The sequence below is a fragment of the Sander vitreus genome, chromosome 4, assembly GCF_031162955.1.
Source record: "Sander vitreus isolate 19-12246 chromosome 4, sanVit1, whole genome shotgun sequence".
Taxonomy (NCBI): Eukaryota; Metazoa; Chordata; class Actinopteri; order Perciformes; family Percidae; genus Sander; species Sander vitreus.
In genome coordinates, this window is record NC_135858.1 from 21,951,829 (window position 1) to 21,974,401 (window position 22,573).

General features: G+C 41.5%; 1 protein-coding gene across 1 annotated transcript; it reads right to left on the reverse strand.

Annotated features, from left to right (window-relative positions):
• Positions 1-8,155: 8,155 nt before the first annotated feature.
• On the reverse strand, positions 8,156-22,158 carry apcdd1l (adenomatosis polyposis coli down-regulated 1-like). Its single transcript, XM_078249014.1, has 4 exons — positions 21,566-22,158; positions 12,239-12,422; positions 10,671-11,190; positions 8,156-9,771 (listed from the first exon to the last, which is right to left on the reverse strand). Exons 1-4 carry the CDS (start codon positions 21,648-21,650, stop codon positions 8,998-9,000), a joined length of 1,563 nt encoding a protein of 520 aa, XP_078105140.1. The 5' UTR covers positions 21,651-22,158; the 3' UTR covers positions 8,156-8,997.
• Positions 22,159-22,573: the final 415 nt, after the last annotated feature.

Here is a 22,573-nt window from a genome sequence, read left to right on the forward strand (position 1 = left end):
ATTAAAACGCTTTTAAAAAGGGCTGTAAAATGCAGCAGTGTAGTCCCAGATCAAAACACACATTTTACATCTCACCAATCATAGCAAGGACAATGCAATGATCAAAGCTAAAATATGCATTAGAAAACTGCTTAGAAGAGACCTTACATCAGTTGATAATCACCACAACAAAGTATTGATGTCCTAATTAAACTTTCCTTGACTTTATACCGAGCAGGTGGTTCTTATTATTCATATTGACCACAAGGGAACCACATCAGTCATTGATCTCTGACCCTTGTACTAGATGTCTTTTATAGGCCACAGATTGTTTTTATCCTTTGTCGAGAGACTTTGACTGATCTTTAACAACTCTGCCTCGCTCCCGCCCTGTTTCAGTGAATCTGGTCTTCACTGAGGGCTGTACAATAAACTTCATGTCTGACTGTGCTTCGACGTTAGAAAACATATCGATTTAATTATGCATCAGCCTGACACCCTCCTATTCTTGGTGTTAAATGTGTGCAATAATTACTTTTGGCAATGTGGTTTTTGGCTAATTCCCTCTCCTGCTTCATAATTCTTTGCATATTTGGCACATTTATACATACCCTTAATTTATTTTCCAAGTGAAAGAAAATACTCTGCACCCTGGCATAGTTGCTTGGCACATCAATAAGCCAAATTTCATGCAAATTTTGTACTTAACAACAGGTCCCTGTAAGGGGTTTGGGGCTATAACTGTTTGAAAAGGTCTCTTGCCAGAAAAGTTGGAGGCGGGACAACTGGCAACCAAGGGGTGCATTCTGGAAGAACTGACCCTGTGGCAGATCCCGCCAGCAAAAACCTTTTCAATCGTTTATGTGATCTTAACCTTACAACAGAAACATGACCTGGTTTAACAAGCCACCAGATCTGACAGATAGCTCTTAGGCGATGTTTCTGTCACAAAAGAGTCCCAAAGGCAACACATACTGTATGTTAAAGAGGTTGTCTCATACTGGATGATGGAAGTTACTGTTCATCTGTTATGCTTTAATGTGTGGCAAAAGAGATTTTGTCAGGGATCGGTTGTGTCCTGCAATTGTGGAAACTGAGTGCATTTACTCAACACAAGTATTTTACTTCATACTTCTTCTCCAGGGAAATATTGTACTTTTTACTCCACCATATTTATTTGACAGCTATAGTTACTTTTCAGAATAAGAGATTACAGAAAAAAAACACACAACAAGATGCACGTACATTTGTAAAGATTAAACTAGTGTTGACCCCTTACTATAAAGCACTGTCTATTTGGGGCACCTTGTCACATTTCAGATGTCTTTGAGTTGTTCCCAGTTCCAGAAAGTGAGTGATTTGATATCCCTCTAAACTTCTTCAATTGTTTCATTTAAATTATGGTGTGAGGCCCAAAGAGCTTAAATTATCCAGTATTTCACACACAAAAAAGATTAGAGAAAAGTCAAAAGAATGAATACAATTTGTTTTCCTTTTTCCTCTCTCATTAATCATCTTTAATGAGATTTTTTTTAGGGGGGCATTTTTTCCCCTTTATTTCAGAGTGACAGTGGATAGACAGGAAAGATGGGAGAGAGATGGGGGATGACACGTAGCAAAGGGCCGAGGGTCAGATTCAAACCCATTATATATCATTCACAGGTGCCATTTTTTTTTGCAAAAGAAGTACTTGTAAATTTGTATATTTCTGTACTTTTACTTGATTTTTAATGCAGGACGTTTATGTATAGGAGTATTTGTACATTGTTGTATTGATACTTTAACCTAAGTAAAATATGTGAACACTTCTTCCAGCACTGGTGTATTGATAGATCATTTTAAGAAAAAGAAAATTATGAGCTGTTGGACAGGAGGGATCTGTTCAGTAGTTGGTGAAGTATAGAAGCATGAGGTCATGACAGAAAGGAGCCCGTTTTTTTGGTTTGGCGTGAGATCAATCAGAAAAACTGCCCTGCGCTGCTGCTCTGTGGGCAAAACACAACGCTTTGTTCATTTGTCTCAGAGCCAAGAGGACATAGTTTTCAATAGAAACTCATTTGTTTCAACTGAGCCCGCCAACTTAAGTCTGATGTTATCTTTTATGGGGCAGCTGCAGCTCATATTCTTATAGAAATAATGGGATTTTCTTAACAGAGCCTGAAATTTGAATGAGTGAGAAAGGTTGGAAGTTACCCATACTGCTGCAGTGATGTCATTACAATAAGTGTGTGTGTGTGTGTGTGTGTGTGTGTGTGTGTGTGTGTGTGTGTGTGTGTGTGTGTGTGTGTGTGTGTGTACATTAACTGCATATGCAAGATTTTTATGGGAAGGCAGGAGATGGGACCTCTACAGTATATTCTATCCAAAAGCAGCACTGTGTCTTTCTTTTACCAGAACATTTGTCAGACTACACCACCAAACTGTTTGTGGTTTGGAAACTTGGTTTAGCTGAAAGGAAACTCCTTAGGGCTTGTTTTGTTTTCCTTTTTTTACAGTCTATAGGAACATTCTTCCTAAAGTCGTATAAAGAGGTTGCATCTTTTATGTAGTTTAGAGAAGGCTAAAGCAAGTCACAGCTAAAACTGAACTTGATACAGTGGCTCTTGGGACAGCTTTGCCATTTTTTTGCTCTTTCTCTTGTACTTGTGGCCCTTGAAAGTTTCCTCATTAAATTTGAGTAACATAACTTTGGACGTAACTTCTAGTCTGAAGGATTTCAACTGCTTGTTCAGTAAAGGAATTTTGCTCTTTTTGCTTATGTATGACCCTTAATTCTTGTGTTGCTTTCATTTGGTTTCCTGTTAAAATACTAAGTGATGCAAATAACACAGGATGTTGCGTATTAAAGGAATAGTTTTATTTATAATTAGTTTAAATGAGAAGATGATACCACTCCAACATCTGTCTGTCAAAAATAAAGCAACAGCTATGAGATGGTAGTACTTGGAACTCGGAAGCCAGCACGGGGAATGACTTCACACCCGAGTTGAATGCCTTCCATTTACAAGACGTATTTTTTATTGTGGGGATAGCTCTAGCTATGTTAGCCATTGTTAGCAATACCCAGTTGATTACAACTCATTAATAAAGGTTGGACAGGACTGTGTGTGTGTGTGTGTGTGTGTGTGTGTGTGTGTGTGTGTGTGTGTGTGTGTGTGTGTGTGTGTGAAATGCGAGGTCAGGGGCGTGTGTTTTCCACTTTGACCTTGAAAAATCCGACTTACGAGTATATTTACACTTGTTTTTATTTTGTTTTTTTAGATCAACTTTTTATTGTTTTTTTTATATGCATACACACATATAGAACAGAGATTTACACTTGTTTTGAACATAAATAAACAAACAAAAAATGTTATAAGTGAGCTTATATTTGAGTTAGTTTTAGGCCTATTTTGCTACCTTGACAGATACAGTCTGTTTCTAGTCTTTATGCTAAGCTAACCGTTAAGTGCTTTATGCTGCGTTCGATTTTCCTTGGAAGTTGGAGGTCGGAACTGGGAATGACGTCACACCCCAGTTGACCATGGGGTTGGGGGTCTCTAGCCAGGTTAGCCATTGTTAGCGATATACCAGTTGATAACAATGCATTATGCTGTATTTTGCGCATACAAACACTGTAGCAACATTGTCCACAGACGGAAGATGGTCAGTACTGTGTGTACAACCAATTTAAAGAGACACAAATAAGACAGAAGTGCTAAAGTTTTCACTACTGTTGATGCTCACAGCAGCCATGTTGGATTGTCAGGTCGGGGTTGGTCAGGTTCTCCTGTCTTTCCGAGTCGGAAATCCGACTTCAGGTGTCATTCCAGTTAAAATTTCTGACTAGGAACTCAGAAATTTCAACTTCCCAGTTCAACTGGAACCCACTCATTGTACTGAGTTTTATGCATACTTGTATCTAACTCTGGGCAAGAAAGCAAAACTATTCTTTTAATTGAGCTCCAAGAATTATGCAAGGACTGATCAACTTCGCTTCAGGAGATCTGCATTATTTTGGGTTAAGACTCAACGAAAATCAAAATATCCAGATTGAAACTATGCTTGTTTTTTACATTACAAACTAAATGAGGTCTGTGTTTTATCAATTTCTTTTTTGTTCCTGTTGTTCAATGGATGCATTCAATAAACCACCAGGCCTAATTGCTAACAGGTTGGCCCCACACTCCTCTCTGCATTGACAGTCTCTCTACTTTATGGTGCTCTAAAGAAACCGCAAACAGACTATGAAAAACTGTGCAACCTGTGGCTCTCCTCTTCAGTCATGTTATTACCACCCAGCCATTTTCAGCATACAATGGCCTGGGTGGATCCATGTGGTTGCTGCTGAATTAACTGGTTCTCCATTTAATGACAGATTCTGCACAACATTGGACAGATAAATGCCACTTGTCCGCTATCAGTTCTTCTTTGTCTCAGTCTGTGTTCTTTTTGTGTCGGCTTGAGGAGATTACAGACCTATATTCTCCATCCAAGCCTGAATGATGACCTCATGGGGCTAACAGCTGCCATCACCATTCTCGCAGGAGTTAATAGGAACAGTATGTAGCCTCTGGAAAGGACTACCTCCCTCTCTTTTCCCCTCCTTCTTTCTCTTTCTGTCCCCACTATTTAAATGTTAGAGAGCCAGCTAACTAACATCATTTTGCCTTCATTATTTATTTGTGTATTTTATTTATTTACTCATTTTAAAGCTGCATCACAAATAGCCTACAAATGCAGTATTGTGTAATCTTACAGTCCCTTGAAAAGTTTAAAATCTTTAATCTACTATGATCAATATTTTTTTAACACAGAGAATTATCACTTCAGTCTGCAGTTCTCAGCTCCTACAAGCTTTATATTGTCTTTCAGCTTATTGTTTTGGTTTTCCTTTTTTCTTTGGTATATTTTGCAACTGTTAGTTGCTGTCTATGTAGACTGACCTAGATTAGTTATAAAAGTTATTTATTAGTTTAAATCTGATAACAAGTCAGGTAAAGCAATATTTCAGTGGTTTTAGGGAATGTATTGGTGCAGCCAACCAAGTCTGGTACAAAATTGCTAATATAAAGCTTCACATTGGAAATAAATACTGGAAACAGCTATCAACGTGTTGTTTAAATGCTCTAAGCAATAACATACAACACATCTTCGTTGTAGTGTCCATGTTGTTTCCACATTACACATTAAAGCTCATGAACACACCGTAATTTAGAGCGACTTCCCAACTCGGGAAATGGGACCATCTGAGGAGCATGTGAATGCACCATAAGAGCCAAATATGTCCCTAAGGAATCAATGAAAACCAAAAACAGAACTTAAAGTTGAGTGAACATTGGACTTATAGTCGCCAGGTGGACAGAAATATGACTGATAATGAATGATAATGTTTCTCCGTGTCTGCTGTATGTGTTATGAAGAAACTGCTAATTATAATATACAGTATAACACTATAAGCCACAATTTTAAAACCTTAAAACCAAATACAATTCAGAAAAAACATCCTTAGCTGCTATTTATTGAGAGTTTAACATTCAAAAACCCATCAGGACTGTATGGGTGCAGTTGGATCAGATTTGATTGACAGTTACCAAACAACGGGTGGCTGTGGCTCAGGTGGTAGAGGTCGTCTACCAATCGGAAGGTTGGTGGTTCGATCCCTGGCCTCTACCTGTCGAAGTGTCCTGTCAGAACCTGAACCCCAAATCGGGTGTTAATGTTTAACTGATGAGCAGGTGGCATCTTGTATGGCTGGCTCGGCCACCAGTGTATGTGTGTTAATGGGGTGAATGGTGCCTGTAGTGTGTAAAGCGCGTTTAGTAGTTGTTAAGACTAAAAAAGCACTATATATAGAAGAAACACTTTGGTTTTGTTTTCGATCCTCACTGGTTCAAAACTACAGATTATTTGCATGTAAATTAAAAACTTTTCATGGATACATGATATTCTAATCTGCCTGCAGTCATTTTGTAAAAGCAGGTGTCAGGATTCTACAAATGGAGGATTATATCTCCCTCCATGGAGCACAATGCTTCACTTGCTTCAGTCATAACACTAGAAATCTGGAGCTATTTTTATTCCTCTGTTGTCTCCTAACTGCTGCTCCCCTCGCCTCATTTCTTGTCAGAGCGACTGTGGAATCTATTTTGTTGGCTGACGGCTGTTTATTCTCATGGTACACTCTGTATCCAATCTGATATATTTCTGTGTGTTTTCAGCAGTGTTTCCAGCAGCAGACCTGCACTGGAATGCCTTGTGTAATGTGTGAGCCATATGACAGTTATTTATCACATGACAGTGCGTTCACGCACCCACTATCTGGGCTTTGAATCAGACCACAGTCTGAACACCAGAGAGGAGAGAATTTTCTCTTTGGTTCTTGAAATAAAACAGCAGTTTCGGGACAAAATTGGATGGATTGCCATTAAATGATGTGCAGATATTTATGTTCCCCAGAGGATGAATCCAACTAAGTTTGGTGATCCCCTGATTTTCCCATTAGCACCGATAGGAGGATGACTTTTGTTGTTTTGACTGACATATCTCCAGAACAATTTCATGGATTGCTATTAAATTTGGTTAAGGCTTTCATGTTCTTCTCCTGATAAATTTTAATTACTTTGATCATCACTTTTTATCTATGCCATCATCAGGTAAAATTTTCAATTTGTCCAATACTTAGGTGTATGGCTAAATACCTGCAAAATTAACCATGCTTTGTGTTTAGCGCTAATAGGTAAATGTTAGCATGCTAACACTCCAAACTCAGTGGCCCAAATCTGATTTTTGCTCTTATGTAACTCAGATTGTGTTTTTTTCATAACAGTGTGAACAGCATAACTTTCTGAACAGATATATTGGAATTCATGCAACTTTACTTACTTTACTTACTTTACTTTTTGTCAGTCTAGAGCGACTTTTGTCACAATTCCGCGGTGGCGGGAGTCACCCTCTTCACAATCCCACCGCTGCGGCTCTGGCTCTGCATCCACACATCTCCGTACAGAAGAAGCAGTCATTGCTCCATTAAATAAAAAATGTGGCTCTCTTTCTCTTCATCCTCGTTATCATCTGCTCACAAATTCGCTGGCTTTCACTGCACCTCAACTTATAAATGAAACCGTAAACATTGACTTCACTGGCCTCCATGTTTACTCTTGTACAACAGCGTGCTGCATGTGGCGTCTTGTTATTGTTCTTTTGCGCATGCAGGTCATTTCAGCACCGTGACCAGTTCACACTGGATTTGGCCAAATAATGTGAACAGCCAAACAAAAAAAATCTGGTCTGTGCAATAAATCCGAATTGAGCTCTAAGGTTTGCAGTGTGAATGTAGCCTATGAGGGTGGGCCATGGATTCAATTCAATTTGATTCAATTTTATTTATAGTATCAAATCATAACAAGAGTTATCTCGAGACACTTTACAGATAGAGTAGGTCTAGACCACACTCTATAATTTATAAAGTCTCAACAATTCTAGTAGTTCCCCCAAGAACAAGCATTTAGTGCGACAGTGGCGAGGAAAAACTCCCTTTAAGAAAGAAACCTCGGCCAGACCCAGGCTCTTGGTAGGCGGTGTCTGACTGTGCCGGTTGGGGATGTGATGAACAGTGGCAATAATAGTCACAATAAAGATAATGGAGCAGTGACTAGAAAATGGTAGTCGTAGTAGTTCATGTCATAGCGGGGCACTGCAGGGCGTTACAGTATGTAGCGTGGCACAGCAGGGCATGACTGGATGTAGCAGGTTCAGCAGGGCGCAGCAGGGCACCGTAGAGCGTGGCAGGGTGTAGTGAAGCAGGACCACGGCGACAGCTGCAACCAAGATCTTGTTGCCATCCTAATCCAACGAAATATGATGGGAAAAAGAAACATAAGGACTCCGGGGAGTAAACTCCCCAGAGCTGGATGTATTTTAAGATCTGGATACAGCGTTGGAGGCAGAGCCTTATTCATTCCTATGAGAGTTGCACAGTGGCGCATACCCCCAAAATGTTTCTAAGCTTCGAGGTATTCTTCCGTGATATGCGGCCCACTGAATATGCGCAGTAGTGTTTCTCCTGCTGGCTGGGGTGGGCATGCTAAGGATTACACCTGCTAAACATCAGCATGTAAGCATTGTCATTGTGAGCATGTTAGCATGCTAGCATGGCTGTAGACTCTTGTTTTAAAGACTAATTGAACACAAGACCTTATGAAAAGCCATTTTTAATATACATAGAAAATAATCACTTCTTAAATGGCCAAACTAACTAAATATTATACCAAAAATCTTTTTCTTATCAAAAAGTACAGTATAAATGGTTAAAATAAATATGAATTTGATTTGTTTGACTGCTGATGGAAAAGCAGACTAATACACAAGCTTTGACAGAGGATAGCGGTAAATCAACATTTCACACCACAGTGGCATTAGACCAACGACGATGGCAGCTATTAAGAGTGCTGAGTACAAATGTCCCACTTTCCAGCTTGTTTTTTCTCCAGCGTGTCGATAAAACAATGTTCTTTACAAAGTACATTAGTTATACTGCATCGTGGATGAAAATGAGCTCTTGTGTGAAGTCCGCTGGAAAGTCCATGGCTTTCAAATTGATGGGGAAATAACTGATCCACATTTCAACACTGTGATCTTGCTTTGTAACAATTGGCATAACAAAAAAACTGCATTTACACAGAAATATGCAAAAGTAATAATTAATCTGTGAAGTGAGAACATCTGATCATTATACAAAAGAAAGACGGTATAAAAGAATATATTTATATATTTTACATACTGAAGTGATGGCACTTATATATTGGTGGTTTATATACAGATTAGTTTTAGGTAGTAATGCAGCTGAAGTTAAGAGTCATTAAAGTGAGCCTACAGGCAGCATCTGAAAGCCAGATATCAAAAATTATTCAGCTCTCCTGAGTGTCTGATGATGTTTCTTGACCATCACACATGTTGGCCATTATCATATGGAGGAAGAGTGAAAGAAAGCTGCCAGGAAACAATGTCCATCAATGACTTCAGGCTTGAACAATGTCTCTAATAAACACAGAACCCGCTACACAACACAGATCCTAGCACCAGTAACACCAGCTGTGCCAGTCGCGCTGTCCCACTGGCTGCTAACTGGACTTGCTTGCTGTTAAAACCTGAGCCATAGTGACGTGAAAGCTGTGTGTCCCCCCCACTGCAAAGCACCATGGGAGCCTGAAAGGAAGTGGGCCTCCTCTGTGGTCGGTCTGGACTGGACCCGTCAGCCGGCCTCTCTCCGATGAACAGCAGTGGGTGTTTCCTGTGATCCAGCTCAGTCTTGAAGAGCTCATACTCCTTATGTGGCAGCTTGATGCCCAGCAGGGTGCACCCATCTGTGGGGGTCAAGTCCTGCTCCACCCCGACCTCCCAGCCTCCTGCCCGACCACACTTTCCGGGCCTTGTCCCATTCAGCAACTTTGCTGTGGGCTCCTCCACAGCTGTGACTCTCACCTGGGTAACCTTAAAAACAAACTCAGTGGCACCTGAGACTTTGGCGGAGGGGTTTCCCTGAGCGTAGTGGCCTGAGGCTCTCAGGGTGAAGGTGGGCTGAGAGCAGGCAGGGTCCGAATAGTGCCGGTAGACACCTTCCCATGCGTGCTGGTCAGGATTAAAGGAGAATTCTCGGGTGAGGAAGAGGACGTTGGGACGGGTTTCGCAGCGCTGGCTGACCCAGCGGCTAGCCAGAGACAGAGGAGCTGCAAGGCTGCGGGGCAACACCGGGGGGCGCTGTTCTGAGGAGCGGTACACCAGGGCGCACACAGGGCAAGGGTGGATGTGATGCTGCAAAGAGTAAGGGAGAGGTGAGACAATGTGATTTAGGAATGCACCTAATGATTATTTTCATCATCATTTAAGTTAATGATTTGAAAAAAAAAATCTTGATTAATTAATTATTATTTACTAGTCACTTATAAGATGTCAGAAAATTGTGATCAATGAACATTTGCCAGAGCCAAAGACAATGTCCGGTTTTGTTAAGGAAATAGTCCAAAACAGAGTATTTTATTTAAAGCGGAAACATTTAGTAGCTTCATGGATTAGTAAACCAACAGGAAATCTATCAGCAACAAGTTTGATAATCAATAATTGTTTTATTTTGTCATTATGATAGTAAACTGAATATTTTCTTATTTTGTAACCGATTAATCAAGAAAATAATTGCCAAGTTAATTGAGAATAAAATTAGTCATTAGTTGCAGACCTAGTTTCATTCACACAAAAAGCATCAAATCTTCATGTTTGAAGTTCTGAACCAGCAACAATTTATCTATCTACCAAAACTGTTGCTTACTAAATGCTAAACTTATTGTTTGAGCTGTCATGTGTTTGGCTTCTACATTACAGTGATCAAATTGATTGTTTTTGCCTTGATCCTTGAATCGTTTGCAGTACAGTCCAGTACTACTAGGGGACAGTACTAGTATAGTAGGGAGGGAGACTGGACATTTACCACACTCCCTGAGTGTAATAACATTTGAAGTTGGGCTTGAAGATTCCTTCTTGACCTTAGAGACAGGCAAAGTGCTGTTGGGCAAAGCACTGCAATCCCAACTGCTTTACTGTTAAGATGCTAACAGTACAATATGTTTGTAGCACCCCTGCCTGGCCTGACAATTAATCTTTCACACTTCTTATCTGTTCAGCTCTCTCTGGTAAATAAAAACACAGTCATATCTCACCATGGTGTTCTGCAGTGGCTGTTGGTACCCTGTCGGTCTGTACTGAGTCCTCTGTGTCCAGTCAGTGTGAATATCCCCTAAGAGCAGCTCCTGGACCTTCCCTCCATGGCTGTGGTGCTGCGTCTCCACCCGTATCAGTCCCATCTCCATCATGGAGAAGCCCAGCGCTGCCAGACATCCCCTCCCTGCCCGGGTGTTGAACAGCTCATATGGCTTCCCCAGCGCCACTCGACCCAGGGTCAGACCTACACAGGTCGGAGGCAGCCTGGAGGCCAGCCTCTGCTTGGCTGCCAGGCTGTGGACCACAATGCCCACCTTGCTGAGATGGTGTTCAGCTTCGGTGCCCCCGCGGGTGATCCAAGAAGCCTGACGCAGACGAAGCTTCCCCCTAATAATCAGGGAGTAGGTCGGGTCCTCGCAGCCGCTGTCTGTGTAGTAGTGCTGCAGGGCCTGGAAGTGACGGCTGGGGTGGAAGGTGTAGAAGCGGGTGAGGAACTCTGGACCGGGCCGAACTTCACATCTAAACACAGAGGAATTAAATGGTTAGAATGAGGTAAGACTAGTGATTATTTGTGCCATGAATATATTTCAGACAGGAGTGAACAGGCATAACCTGTCTTTAAGTCTTTTGGGGGACCATCTCGCTCAAGTCTCAAGTCAAGTTACAAGTCTTTGGAAGCAAAAAGCTACATGTATTTCAGGTCTCTGAACATTTTTTTCTTTCAAAGCTGTTAATCTGATCTAAATCTAAATAATTTTCTATGATTTTTGGGGGCAGCTGAAACATGCTATAGACACAAAACTGACAAACTGATATTATCACCTTAAAGAGATGAAAAGGCAAACTTATTAGCAAACAGTTGCTTATTTACACATCAAGCAGTGATGGAGCAACATTATTATTCAGTTGGAGCCTTGTAGGTAACATGTAGTCCAACGTTCAGTCTCTTTTAGCTCTGTTTTTGGTCTCCACCAACATATTTGGCTATTTAGTTGCTAAATGTTTGACTATGTTCACCAGCTAATCACTAACTGTTTCTGTCTGTCGCTTGGTGCTGAGCAGGTTTTTAGAGCTGAAAACAGCTGCATGCTGCTGCTGGAAACAATACTGATAAAAGTAGTAAGAGTGAACCAAAACAGTAAAGTTATGGGCCTGAAAAACAAATCAATGAGCTCAAAAAAAGCTATAAAGCTTCTCTGTAGGTTTGTCTCTAAAAGTGAGTCATTTAACACACAATTAGTGATGTGAGCCATTGTTGATTGAAAAATATTTTTTATAGCAACTTTAAGTATTCATGGTGTGGAATTTTTTTTAAATTGTGCTTCTGGGATTTGAAAACCAAGTAATTTCTGTGATTCAAGTCCGACTGATGTCCACATCTCAAGTCTACAAATCTGGCATATCTGCTTCAATTCAAATTGTGGAAAATGATGACTATCTTTTAATGTCATTAATCTACAAAGGACAAAACAGTGCATGAAAAGACGAAGTGAATAACGTACAGAAGGGTGATGAATTAAAGAAAAAACAATAACATGAAGGGTCTCATTAAGCTTCATTGATGTACCTTGTTGACACCCATGTGCCGTCAAGTCTTGGGGGGATGTCTGCTGTGATCCTCACTCTGTCCTGTAGGTGGCGATACTGACAGTCCTGCTCCCACTGCAGGCTCTCACTGTGGTTGGAGGAGGAAGTGAAGGAGCCTGTGGGCACCTCCCATAGTTTACTCCCTGTTCCAGCCACAAACACAGCTACAGAGGAAGGGAAAGTCAGTAAACAATAAACACAGAGGCTCTATTACACTGTATTTAGATTTCCAGGCTGATTTTAGGTGGATGTGGGTCGGGAAATGAGAACACCAGAATGATTCAGTTCAGAGATGATTATCCTCTGGAAATAAAGGGAACAGATAATGAGGGAATATTCACATCTTCTCTCTGTTAATCTGAACACACTTCTGGTTGACTGCAAGCTGCCCTAGCTGCAAGCAAGGGCTGTAATTTTGGTAAATGTTCCATGTAATGAGTGGTGAGCAGGTGCTATAGAAACCATACATAGCTGTGAATCAGGACGTTGGCCACAGTGCAGACAGTTTTGGCTTGTCACTCCAATCAGCCTGCAGCTGCAACACACAGGCCTTGTTTTGGGGGATTGCTTGGAGGCAGGAGGTGTGTGTGCACGAGTGTATGCTCTTTGTATATGTGCATTTCTATCCTCAAGATAAAGCAAACAGTGGGTCTTTGACAGCAGCAGGCCCGCCGGCCAAACACGTTAATTCAATGATGAATGTTCGCACTTGAGTTTTCCCAATCACTGACAGTTGAGTTCATCGAAATGAAGGTGTTATTCACGCTATAACATTTATTGATATGACAAGTGCACATCTGCAGTCTGTCTGCCTGTTGTTGGTCATAACTGCACTTTTTGCTTTTGCTGTTGCACAGAGATGTCTGGTTTCATTTGAGACAAAGAGGATTTTCTGATTGCACCCTCATGGTTGCAACATGAGGAAAGCCACTGGGGTTTGTGTGTGTGTGTGTGTGTGTGTGTGTGTGTGTGTGTGTGTGTGTGTGTGTGTGTGTGTGTGAAAATGACTGCTTCAGTTTCATCCTCCCAAAACAAATGTCAAAAAGCAAAGGGGGATGAGTTCTCAAAGACGCCTCCATCTCCTGTTTTCTCTCTGACTTAAACCTCTTGTTTTTCCTCTAACACTTATCCACTCACTTTTATTCTTAATGGTGAATTGTTGTTTTCACACATCAGTTTTTGTGTGGATTAAACAAAATAGCTATAACGTGTTAATTAGTGAGCTTTAGATGTGCTAGAAGGCGTATTTTGTTACCTTTGGACAGAGCCAGGCTAGCTGTCTTCCCCCTGTTTCCAGTGTTTATGCTTAGCCAAAACAACAAGCTGCTGACTGCAGCCTTATATTTAACTGACAAATATGAGAGTGGTATCAATCTTCTCATCTAACTCTCTGCCATAGGAGTATTCCAGAAACTTTAACTTTAAGTCAGCATATCCAGCTTGCTTTTTCCTCTATTTCTCTTTTTCCTTCTCTCTCATTCTCTCTTGCTCCCCTTTATTCTCACAGCTCTGGCATTCTTACTCTCACTTTCTCAACTTTCCTCAGGGTCATCTGTGGTAGACAGCTTTATGGTTGTAATCTCACTCCACTTCTCTTTCGTTTGACTTTAGATGCACTTGGGGAGAACATCACCTGTCGAGCCTCAAGTTGAGCTGGGAGTTAGTTGTTGAGCCACAGATCAGCTTGTTCTCTTATGACTGAGCAGATGGAGCTGAAGGAAAATGGGACTTTGAATGGAAAGTGTGTGATGTTGTTTTTTTTTGGTTCCAAGATGTGTATGAGCATGTGATGGCGGCTGACTGATCGGCATTTATTAACCTTGTTAGTGTCAGAGGGAGGGAGGATATTTTTTGTTCCCCCCACTCTTGGAATGCTTCCCATATGCTGACCACAACCACAGACATGTGTTCAGCGCAGTCATTTCCTAGCATCCTTCCACCTGATACGCACACACACACACACACACACACACACACACACACACACACACACACACACACACACACACACACACACACACGTAGAGTAACCTAATTCTAACCCTAATCCTAAAACCAAGTCTTAACCCTCAAACAGCCCTTTGAAGTTGTGGGCATCCAGCATTTTGGCCCCACAAAGCTGTCCGGACCCCACAAGTATACTGTATTCCCGGTTTTTGGACCACTCGAATATAGTTAAACAAAAACACATACACACACACACACACACACACACACACACACACACACACACACACACACACACACACACACACACACACACACACACACACACACACACACACACACACACACACACACACACACGTAGAGTTTGGATAGTTTGAAATATAAAGAGACACACAGACCACAAAACTAGATTCAAGCTCAAGGCACATTTCTTCTCCTTTACGCTGCCTGTCAATTTGTTGATATGATTAATACTTTTTTATCCTGTCACAGGCATTGAAACATGTTTGCAATTTTCCCAATGCGCCAATGTGTTTGTTTATGCTCCATGTCACTGCAGCTGGCGAGGGAACTCGGTCAGTCGGACCCAGCTGCGTTCCCACGGGAGAGCTCGGAGCACAAATACTAATCAGGATTAATTAATTTCCATTGCTCCTTGCAAGTCATCCAATCGGTCTGTTTTGTGTTATCCAGCCTTTGAGCTGCATGCAACATGTTGCCAAAGTGGTTACTCACACACAGTGCAATGAATGGACAGAGAGACAATAGTTGCAATATGTGACGTGGAGTCATTTAGGTTGCTATATTTGAGTTTCTGTGTTTGCCAAAGCATTTCTATAGTGTTTCTTGAGGTCACTTGTCATTCAGCCTCTTTTCCTCTCTTGGATCTCATTCCAGTTGGGCATATGGTTGCATTTACTAAAAGAGTACTCATAAAAGCAGAGCTTAGTAAAAACAAAATTGTTCATTGTGGGGTTTTAAGTATTCTTCTACAAGAGAGCATATTCCAACCACAAGTGAGGCGATGTTGTAATACATATGATAATATCCAACCCCCATCTTAATTTGGAGGAGATCTACTATTTGGAGTTGATTCACTTCCTACATAGGCAGTCAGATATCATTAGTTTTACCCTGCAATGGTTCCCACTGATTTATTGTTCCACTATGGCCCCTAACTCCCCCTGATGCAGTCTGCAACCCCCTTCCACAGTGTAGAGCTCAGTGCATCTTTCAGAGACAGATTTCATGTATTTTTACACATAAAACTCACTATAAAACTGATTTAACTGCTGTGAATAGTTACATTTATGTTATAGTTGGATTATACACTCAGTTACCAGTTTATTAGGTACACAAAGCTAAAACTTTGCCTAGAAAAAAATTTAATAAAATGCTATTTCTTGTAATTATGCTGGTGTCAAATATGAAAGCTCATTACAATACAGTAATCCAACTAATCAGGGACATCGGTAAGGTTTTTGGTGAAAGTGACAGCAGCTACAGGCTTCCTACAGCCTCATAACTAAAAGATAACACAGGCGAAAATTGATGAAGTGCAACAGCAAACATTTACCCAAATTAATTATTACTTTAACTCATATTTTTACTTTAGGTCAAACCATGTCACTAACCTCCATGACTTAATATGGGTCAAGGGCCAACACACATCATGTGGTTAGTTCACTGAAGCATTATAGCCAATAAATAACACAGGCTCTTCCCACATTAAAGGATATGTTTATATTTTCAAGTCTGTGCTCATATGAACATTGAAAAAAAATGTTCTTGCTATAATCACTCCTGTTTAAACTGGCCATTATAACATCTCTTTCTAATGTGCGTATAGTGTAAGAGATAGGGTACAAAATCCAAAGACATTGTTTTGTGCAAAAATGTGTTAAAAAAGTTAAATCAAACGGTCTTGTTAATATGAAATTCCCTCTTTGGGTTACTATCCCTCTGCTGCAGCTCAACAGAGAAACACTGCTTGGGAAACACAAAGAGGACATTTTGCACTAAAAAGACTTTGGAAGATGCTCACTTGATTCAACTCAGACTCAAGTCTCACATTAGCTTCAAACTAACTTTGGAATACATGTTTGCACAGAAGGAGGACTGTGGATTTTATCCCCCATTACTTATATCGGAAACTCATTAGGAAAGGATCTCTTAATGGTCAGTATTAAGACGAGGAAAAGCCTGTTTCTATGCTCATGTGGGCATCTGTTGTTTTAAATGTGAACCTATACAAACTCCTTGGAGAATGTTACCAACCAAACTTTGATGCAAAGAGAGGTTACAACCAATTGTGATAGCTTATTTTGCTCATAATGGTCATGGATATTATTATAATATGTAATATGTTGATTGACCGCGAAATAGACCAATCAGATTAAGTGCTTAAACAGTGGACAGGAAGCCATTTTTCTTCTATTTTTTTTATTTTTATTAAAGCCACTTTTTGTCTCTGCCTTCCTGCTCTGCAGCAGTAAACCTGATGTCATCGTCAGTGCAGCTGAACAACACACACTAAAATTATTGGCAGGCAGAGACAACACACATCCTCACGCAGTATTGCGACTATGCCACAAGGGGTCACCGCAGCAGCCTTTGACGTGCGTGTGGTCTGGATGGTCAGTCTGTCATCACATCCAACCCTGCCGCCGCTGCTGGCCCTCCCTTCAGCTGACTGATGAGTAGCCAAAGTAATCTACCTGTCTTTGAGCTCCCATATTCATCCTGTTTACACACACACACACACACACACACACACACACACACACACACACACACACACACACACACACACACACACACACACACACACACACACACACACACACACACACACACACACACACACACACACACACACGCGCTTGCATGCACGTTCACAAAAACACACTGCACACATTGATTTACAGTACACTGCAGAAGGGGTAGGCTCTACCATTTATAAAGGACCTCCAGGCTACACTCTGTTTGTTTGTTTGCATTTGTGATTATGGTTTGGCAGCCTTCGCTCTCCTCTCTCATGTCTCATCCGCAGCGCCAATGTCAAAATACAGTTTTATGTACTTCTTTATTTGGAGCTATCCTGGAAAAACAAGAACCAGATCCTGGCACTTTTGATTCAGGGCTTGCAGCGAGAATCAAGTGCTTGACGTTTAAGTCAACCCTGCGCCTCTTTCATTAGAGAGAGACGCCTCTGTCTGCTTCTTAGCTGCTTCTATTAAGGCTTTTAACGGAGAATCCTTAAACCTGCCAAAGTGGAGGCAGTAAAGGTGAAGATTTTTTTTTGTTGGTGCACTGAAATGATGGCAAAGCAGCACCAATCCCTCCATGTTCTAGTAGTTTAACTACTTCCTCATGTGTTTCTTTCTTTTTTACTATATCCTCATCCTATTTCTTTCAGTGTGGTTACCCCCAGTGTCCTGTTAAGCACTTTCTCGTCTTTTTTTCACTGAGTACTGCAGGACAAAACCCTCGAAACTGTCCCGGAAGTACCCGTTGCCCTCCTGGCCCACCTCCCCCTCCACTGATTACTGCTCCCCTCCCCTGATGAAAAAGCCATGATGTTTACGGCTCATTTCTCCTGGATGGATTTCAGATTCCTCCCTCCTTCTTTTTTTCTCGTCTTTGTTTAGTTTTTTTCTCTCTCTGTGTGTCTGTCAGTTGTTGATGAGGTGAATGAAGTTGGTCAGGGGAATGAAGGGGTTGGAGGAGGGTCGGGTGAGGCTTCTTCATAAACTGGGATGACAAGATTAGTGAGGTGCATGTATGGGGATTTCTGTGCGTGATTCTTCAGTAGCTGTGAGATCCTGCTCATTCAACATATTTAGGTGACTGCTGCACATTATTCACAGCTAACAGCTGCTTTTTCAGTCACTGAGCTGTCCTCCAGAGCTTGGATAGGTGTTATAAGACAGTGATTCCCAACTTTATTGGCCTTGTGACCCCGTACAAGGAAGGACTGTCTACTTGCAACCCCTCGTCACAAGTTGTGTATGTTGATTGATTTGTATTAACCTGGACAAAGTTTGGCACAAAAGACTATTTAGATCATGTCTCTCTCTTGTGATGGTGGACCAGCTCAGGACAGCTCTATTGTTCTACAATAACAATTTACAAGTTACTTCAAATGTAATCAATTACTCATTGCCAAATTCATTATATTACTAATTACTCAGCAGCAAAAGTAATTAAGTAACATTTGTCTTTACTTTTGTTACTGAACCAGCTTCATCAAAAGTGTCTTTAAACAGTTTCAAAGCCTCCACGGGTCACATATTCTGTATTTAACAACAAATTGTGGTTTAACAAACAGCCAGTTTACTGTTTTGCCAAACATCAACAGCTAATGTTAGTTTAGCCCCACTGACTGACCCCATGCAGCACTCCAGAGAAGTCCTCTCCCCAAATGAAGACTCACCAACTGAATGTAGGCAAGGCAGGTGGAGGCTAACAGCCTCCCCATTCCTCCAGCCCCTGTGCCAAGCTAATACATCTCACAGCAGTAGAAATTGATATCAACCCTCCAGCAAACTTTTGGCAAAGTTCCCCTTAACACTTTTTGGGCTGTCTGAGACAAAAGTTGACAATTGTGAGAGAAACATGGTTGTCAATTACCAAAATGGTGGTCCTAGATCACGCAGTGAGAAACACTGGCGACCAAAGACAGGCTACATCTGAAATTTGGCAGTAATGTGACTGCTGCAACAACTCACATCTTCCAACCAACCAATCAGAATACGACATGAAATGATGCAGAATAGTACACTGATCGGTAGAACATTTAGTAACATTTTTTAAATAAAGTTTAGGTTGAAAAAAAACACATGCACCCTAACACCCACCCAAACCAAAACAATAAAGGCAAAATGAAAAATATGTTTTTAGGACTTTGGTAAAAAAGAAAACCTGCATTGATTGATCTGATGACGTGTCTCTGCTGTGTGACATGCAGTGAGCTTAAACCATCGTTGTCTAAAGGCGCCTGAAGACAGCAAAACATGTCGACCTACAAATTGTCAAAATATCGGAAGTGTTACGTAACTGTAATGTAATCATTGAATTTAAAATTGAAATTCCTTACACTACTCGTTGCTAAACAAAAGTAATCACACTACTGTAACACGTTGCTAAGTGATGTGTTACTGCCCAACAGTCAGGGACTAAGAAAGGCAAACAGAAACCATAGCATGGGAAAGCATATTTAAATTTCATTTGCTGCAGTTCCCTGTTTCTGTCTATCTCCCTTCCCTCCTTCCTTGTCGCCGAAGTCAGGCGAAGGTCAGGTTGATTTAGAGGTTTTTCAAAGAACATGAGGTCTGTTGTGTTATTCTAACCCTGAGTCCCCCCCCCCCTTTTTTTGGGCTTTAACCTCAGCATCTCATGGCGGCCTCCCGGACCAGGAGTCTCCCTCTGTCCCCGGGGCAGCGCATGGACGGCCGCTGTTGTCTTTTCATCACAGTGTAAGCTGGTTAATCCAGCGGCCTTGTTTATTTAGAGAAGGGATCTACAGGGGTTTGCCCAGTGGACACTGCTGCCAGTTCCACTGTGGTTAGCAAACTCTGGCTCCTGTTCACAAAGCAACAACACACACATCGTCCTGCCCTCACCATGAGTAAAACAGCTGCCACATCAAGCTTAACACATCCACCTACTCCTCTAGTTTCTCATCTTTTCATGTGCTGTACCATTGGATTTTGTGCAATTAAACAGTATCAGAGAGGATTTTTGATTTGAATAGCACCTGATGTTTATTGTGGTGTCTCTTCTTGGTGGACAGCCGAGGCAGCCGAGATGTAGATAGCGGACAAGAGAAGTTGATGGTCCATTGATGTTTTCGAGCTGAAATTACATCGGTTACACCTTAGTCTAAAAACTCGGTTTGGAGACGTTTTAGGGGATCCCGTTGGTGGCTGTTTCACATACTTGGAGACTTTCAAGTTGGAAACTTTTGTCCAAGACTCCACCAGACTTAATCCAAATATTCAATGTGGTCTCTTCCATGTGGCCACTTTTATCTTTCTCAAAAATGTCATCAAGTAAGGCAGAACTCAGAGAACTTTGAGTCTTTGTAGCTTTAAAGTTAAAAAGTTTAGGTTCAAAGGGTGAAAACAAGTCAGTTCAAGTACACTGGCTCGGGAAGTTTTCCCCCCACAGAAATGACATTACACCTGTCAAAATCTATCTGAATTTAAATGTTATGGTCCAAACAATTCCACTTTGATATCAGTGTTGTCTCCTTAAATTAATTCCCATTAAATATATTTGCTCTGTTTGGGCTGTAGAACTGCTCAGCTCCTTCTGACATCTGGTGAGGGCCAGTGACTTAACCTCGCTTGTCTCCTCTACTAGACTTGAGCGGTGAAAAAGAAAACAATCCACAGATACCAGTCTACCACTAAAGCAGCTACAGGAATGGATGGAGGGAGGGAGGGGTGGGGGATGGGGTTGATGGGTGATGATTATAACTGGGCAGATGCCTCCTCCTGTCTTTCTCCCGCCGCTCATCACCCTAACCAGCCCTGATGGGCCAAATGCTGCGCTTCCGCATAGAGGCTGCAGCGGCTGGACAATCAGCTCTCCACAGCAGCCTGAGGTAAAGTCACTAATGGCTGTCTCCTGTTATTCTAACCATTAACATAATGGCAACATTAGTTCCAGGGCCACGCTTCCCTGCTCCGATGGAACCATTGTTTAAAGGCACCATCCAGAGCTCTTTTTTAAAGACTCCTCCACTGGCCACAGATCTGACTGATGCTTTGAAGACACACTGGAGAGAGCGAACACAGACTGGCTATTCATAAGTCTAACGTCAGCATAGGTCGTGTTTTTATTTTTCAAAGTGCAGATCCACATGTTGAACTCTGCAAATCATTTGAATTGTGACAAATTACATAATAACTTCCTGGCAATTATGAGATGTCTGTTATAATCTCTTCCTTTTTTGTCTCTGTGTCATGCCATATGTTCTTTAAGCTAAATCCGTGTTCAGCTGATTTCTCACATGAGAGAACATTTATCTAGTTCTTTTTTTTTCATATTGGAAAAGCTTTGGATTACAGGCGGAAATCTGCTGCAATCTTTTAAAATCTGATTCTAAATGCAAGATTTACAAGTTATTCCCATACTTAGTAATACAAACCTCTTGGGATTCATAGACCAAGAAGCTTTCTTAAATTAATATTTAAAAACATACTGTATATCCTCGATTTAATTAATGATTTTAAAAATCTAAATCAACACATATACACACACACACACACACACACACACACACACACACACACACACACACACACACACACACACACACACACCCCACTGTCATCCTGCCTGAACTCACCTTGCCATAGCCACAGCAGCCAGACTCCCCTCAACAGGTGACTAAAACGTCCGTTTGACATGTTTCCTGCTTCCGCACACTTCATTCACACACTCCTCAGCTCAGAAAACAAACTTTGATCCTTGGGAAATCCAAGACACAGAGAGGCTCCTGTCAACAAGAGACGATCATGTAGGATATCACCATGACACGAGCACATATATGAAGAGTCCAGTAATCCCTCAGATAAAAGTCTGGTCTCCTGTTCAGCCAGCAGGGAGGTTTTTTCCTCTCTTCTTCTTCTTCTTCTTCTTATTCTTCTTGTTCTTCTACCTCCACTTCTTAGCTTCCATGGTCTGATAAGAAAGTCCTCAGTTGGAACCACACGCTTCATGCAACTTCTCCACACTGGTGCTTTCCTTAAGTGGGGGAGAGAGGGAGAGTAAATGCTCTCTCTCTCTCTCTCTCTCTCTCTCTCTCTCTCTCTCTCTCTCTCTCTCTCTCTCTCACCCCCCCCCCTCACTCAATCACACACCATTGCCCTACTACTGTGCAGCTCTGTTGATCTGTTCCACTCGATGCATGTGCAGTGAGTGTGTGCGTGCATGTGAGCAGGAGTATTTTGTGTGGGTGCACTCCTGTCTGGCACTTATGAGCTGGGAGGAAGGAGTAAGAGAGAGAGAGAGAGAGAGAGAGAGAGAGAGAGAGAGAGGTGGAGGGAGGGCTGAGATAGAGAAAGTTTCAAGTGTGTTTGTGTGTGTGGAGGAGGGGGTTTGAGCTTCAATCTTCCTAAAGCGAAGGCTCCGGGGAGCTTTTAGAGCAAGGTGCAAAAGGGCAGTAGTGAATAGGAGTTAACACTGCAGCCACAATGCTGCACCACATCTGATGCTATACCCATATTACAACAACCCAAAATAGAACACATTTTTTCTCACTTACTGTAGTTCTAGTGGTATCTAGCCATGCAGATTGTTTTGTGTTGGTTTTGAGATATTCATCTCTGAGACTACTGCCTCCACCCCAATAAAA

Bases quoted from the DNA above. Each gene is read 5' to 3' on its own strand.
- apcdd1l (XM_078249014.1), bottom strand. From the start codon at position 21,650: ATGAAGTGTGCGGAAGCAGGAAACATGTCAAACGGACGTTTTAGTCAC. The intron at 12,423-21,565 runs GTGAGTTCAGGC...CTTCCTCTGTAG, and splicing joins GCTGCTGTGGCTATGGCAAG to CTGTGTTTGTGGCTGGAACA. The intron at 9,772-10,670 runs GTGAGATATGAC...TACTCTTTGCAG, and splicing joins AGCCACTGCAGAACACCATG to CATCACATCCACCCTTGCCC.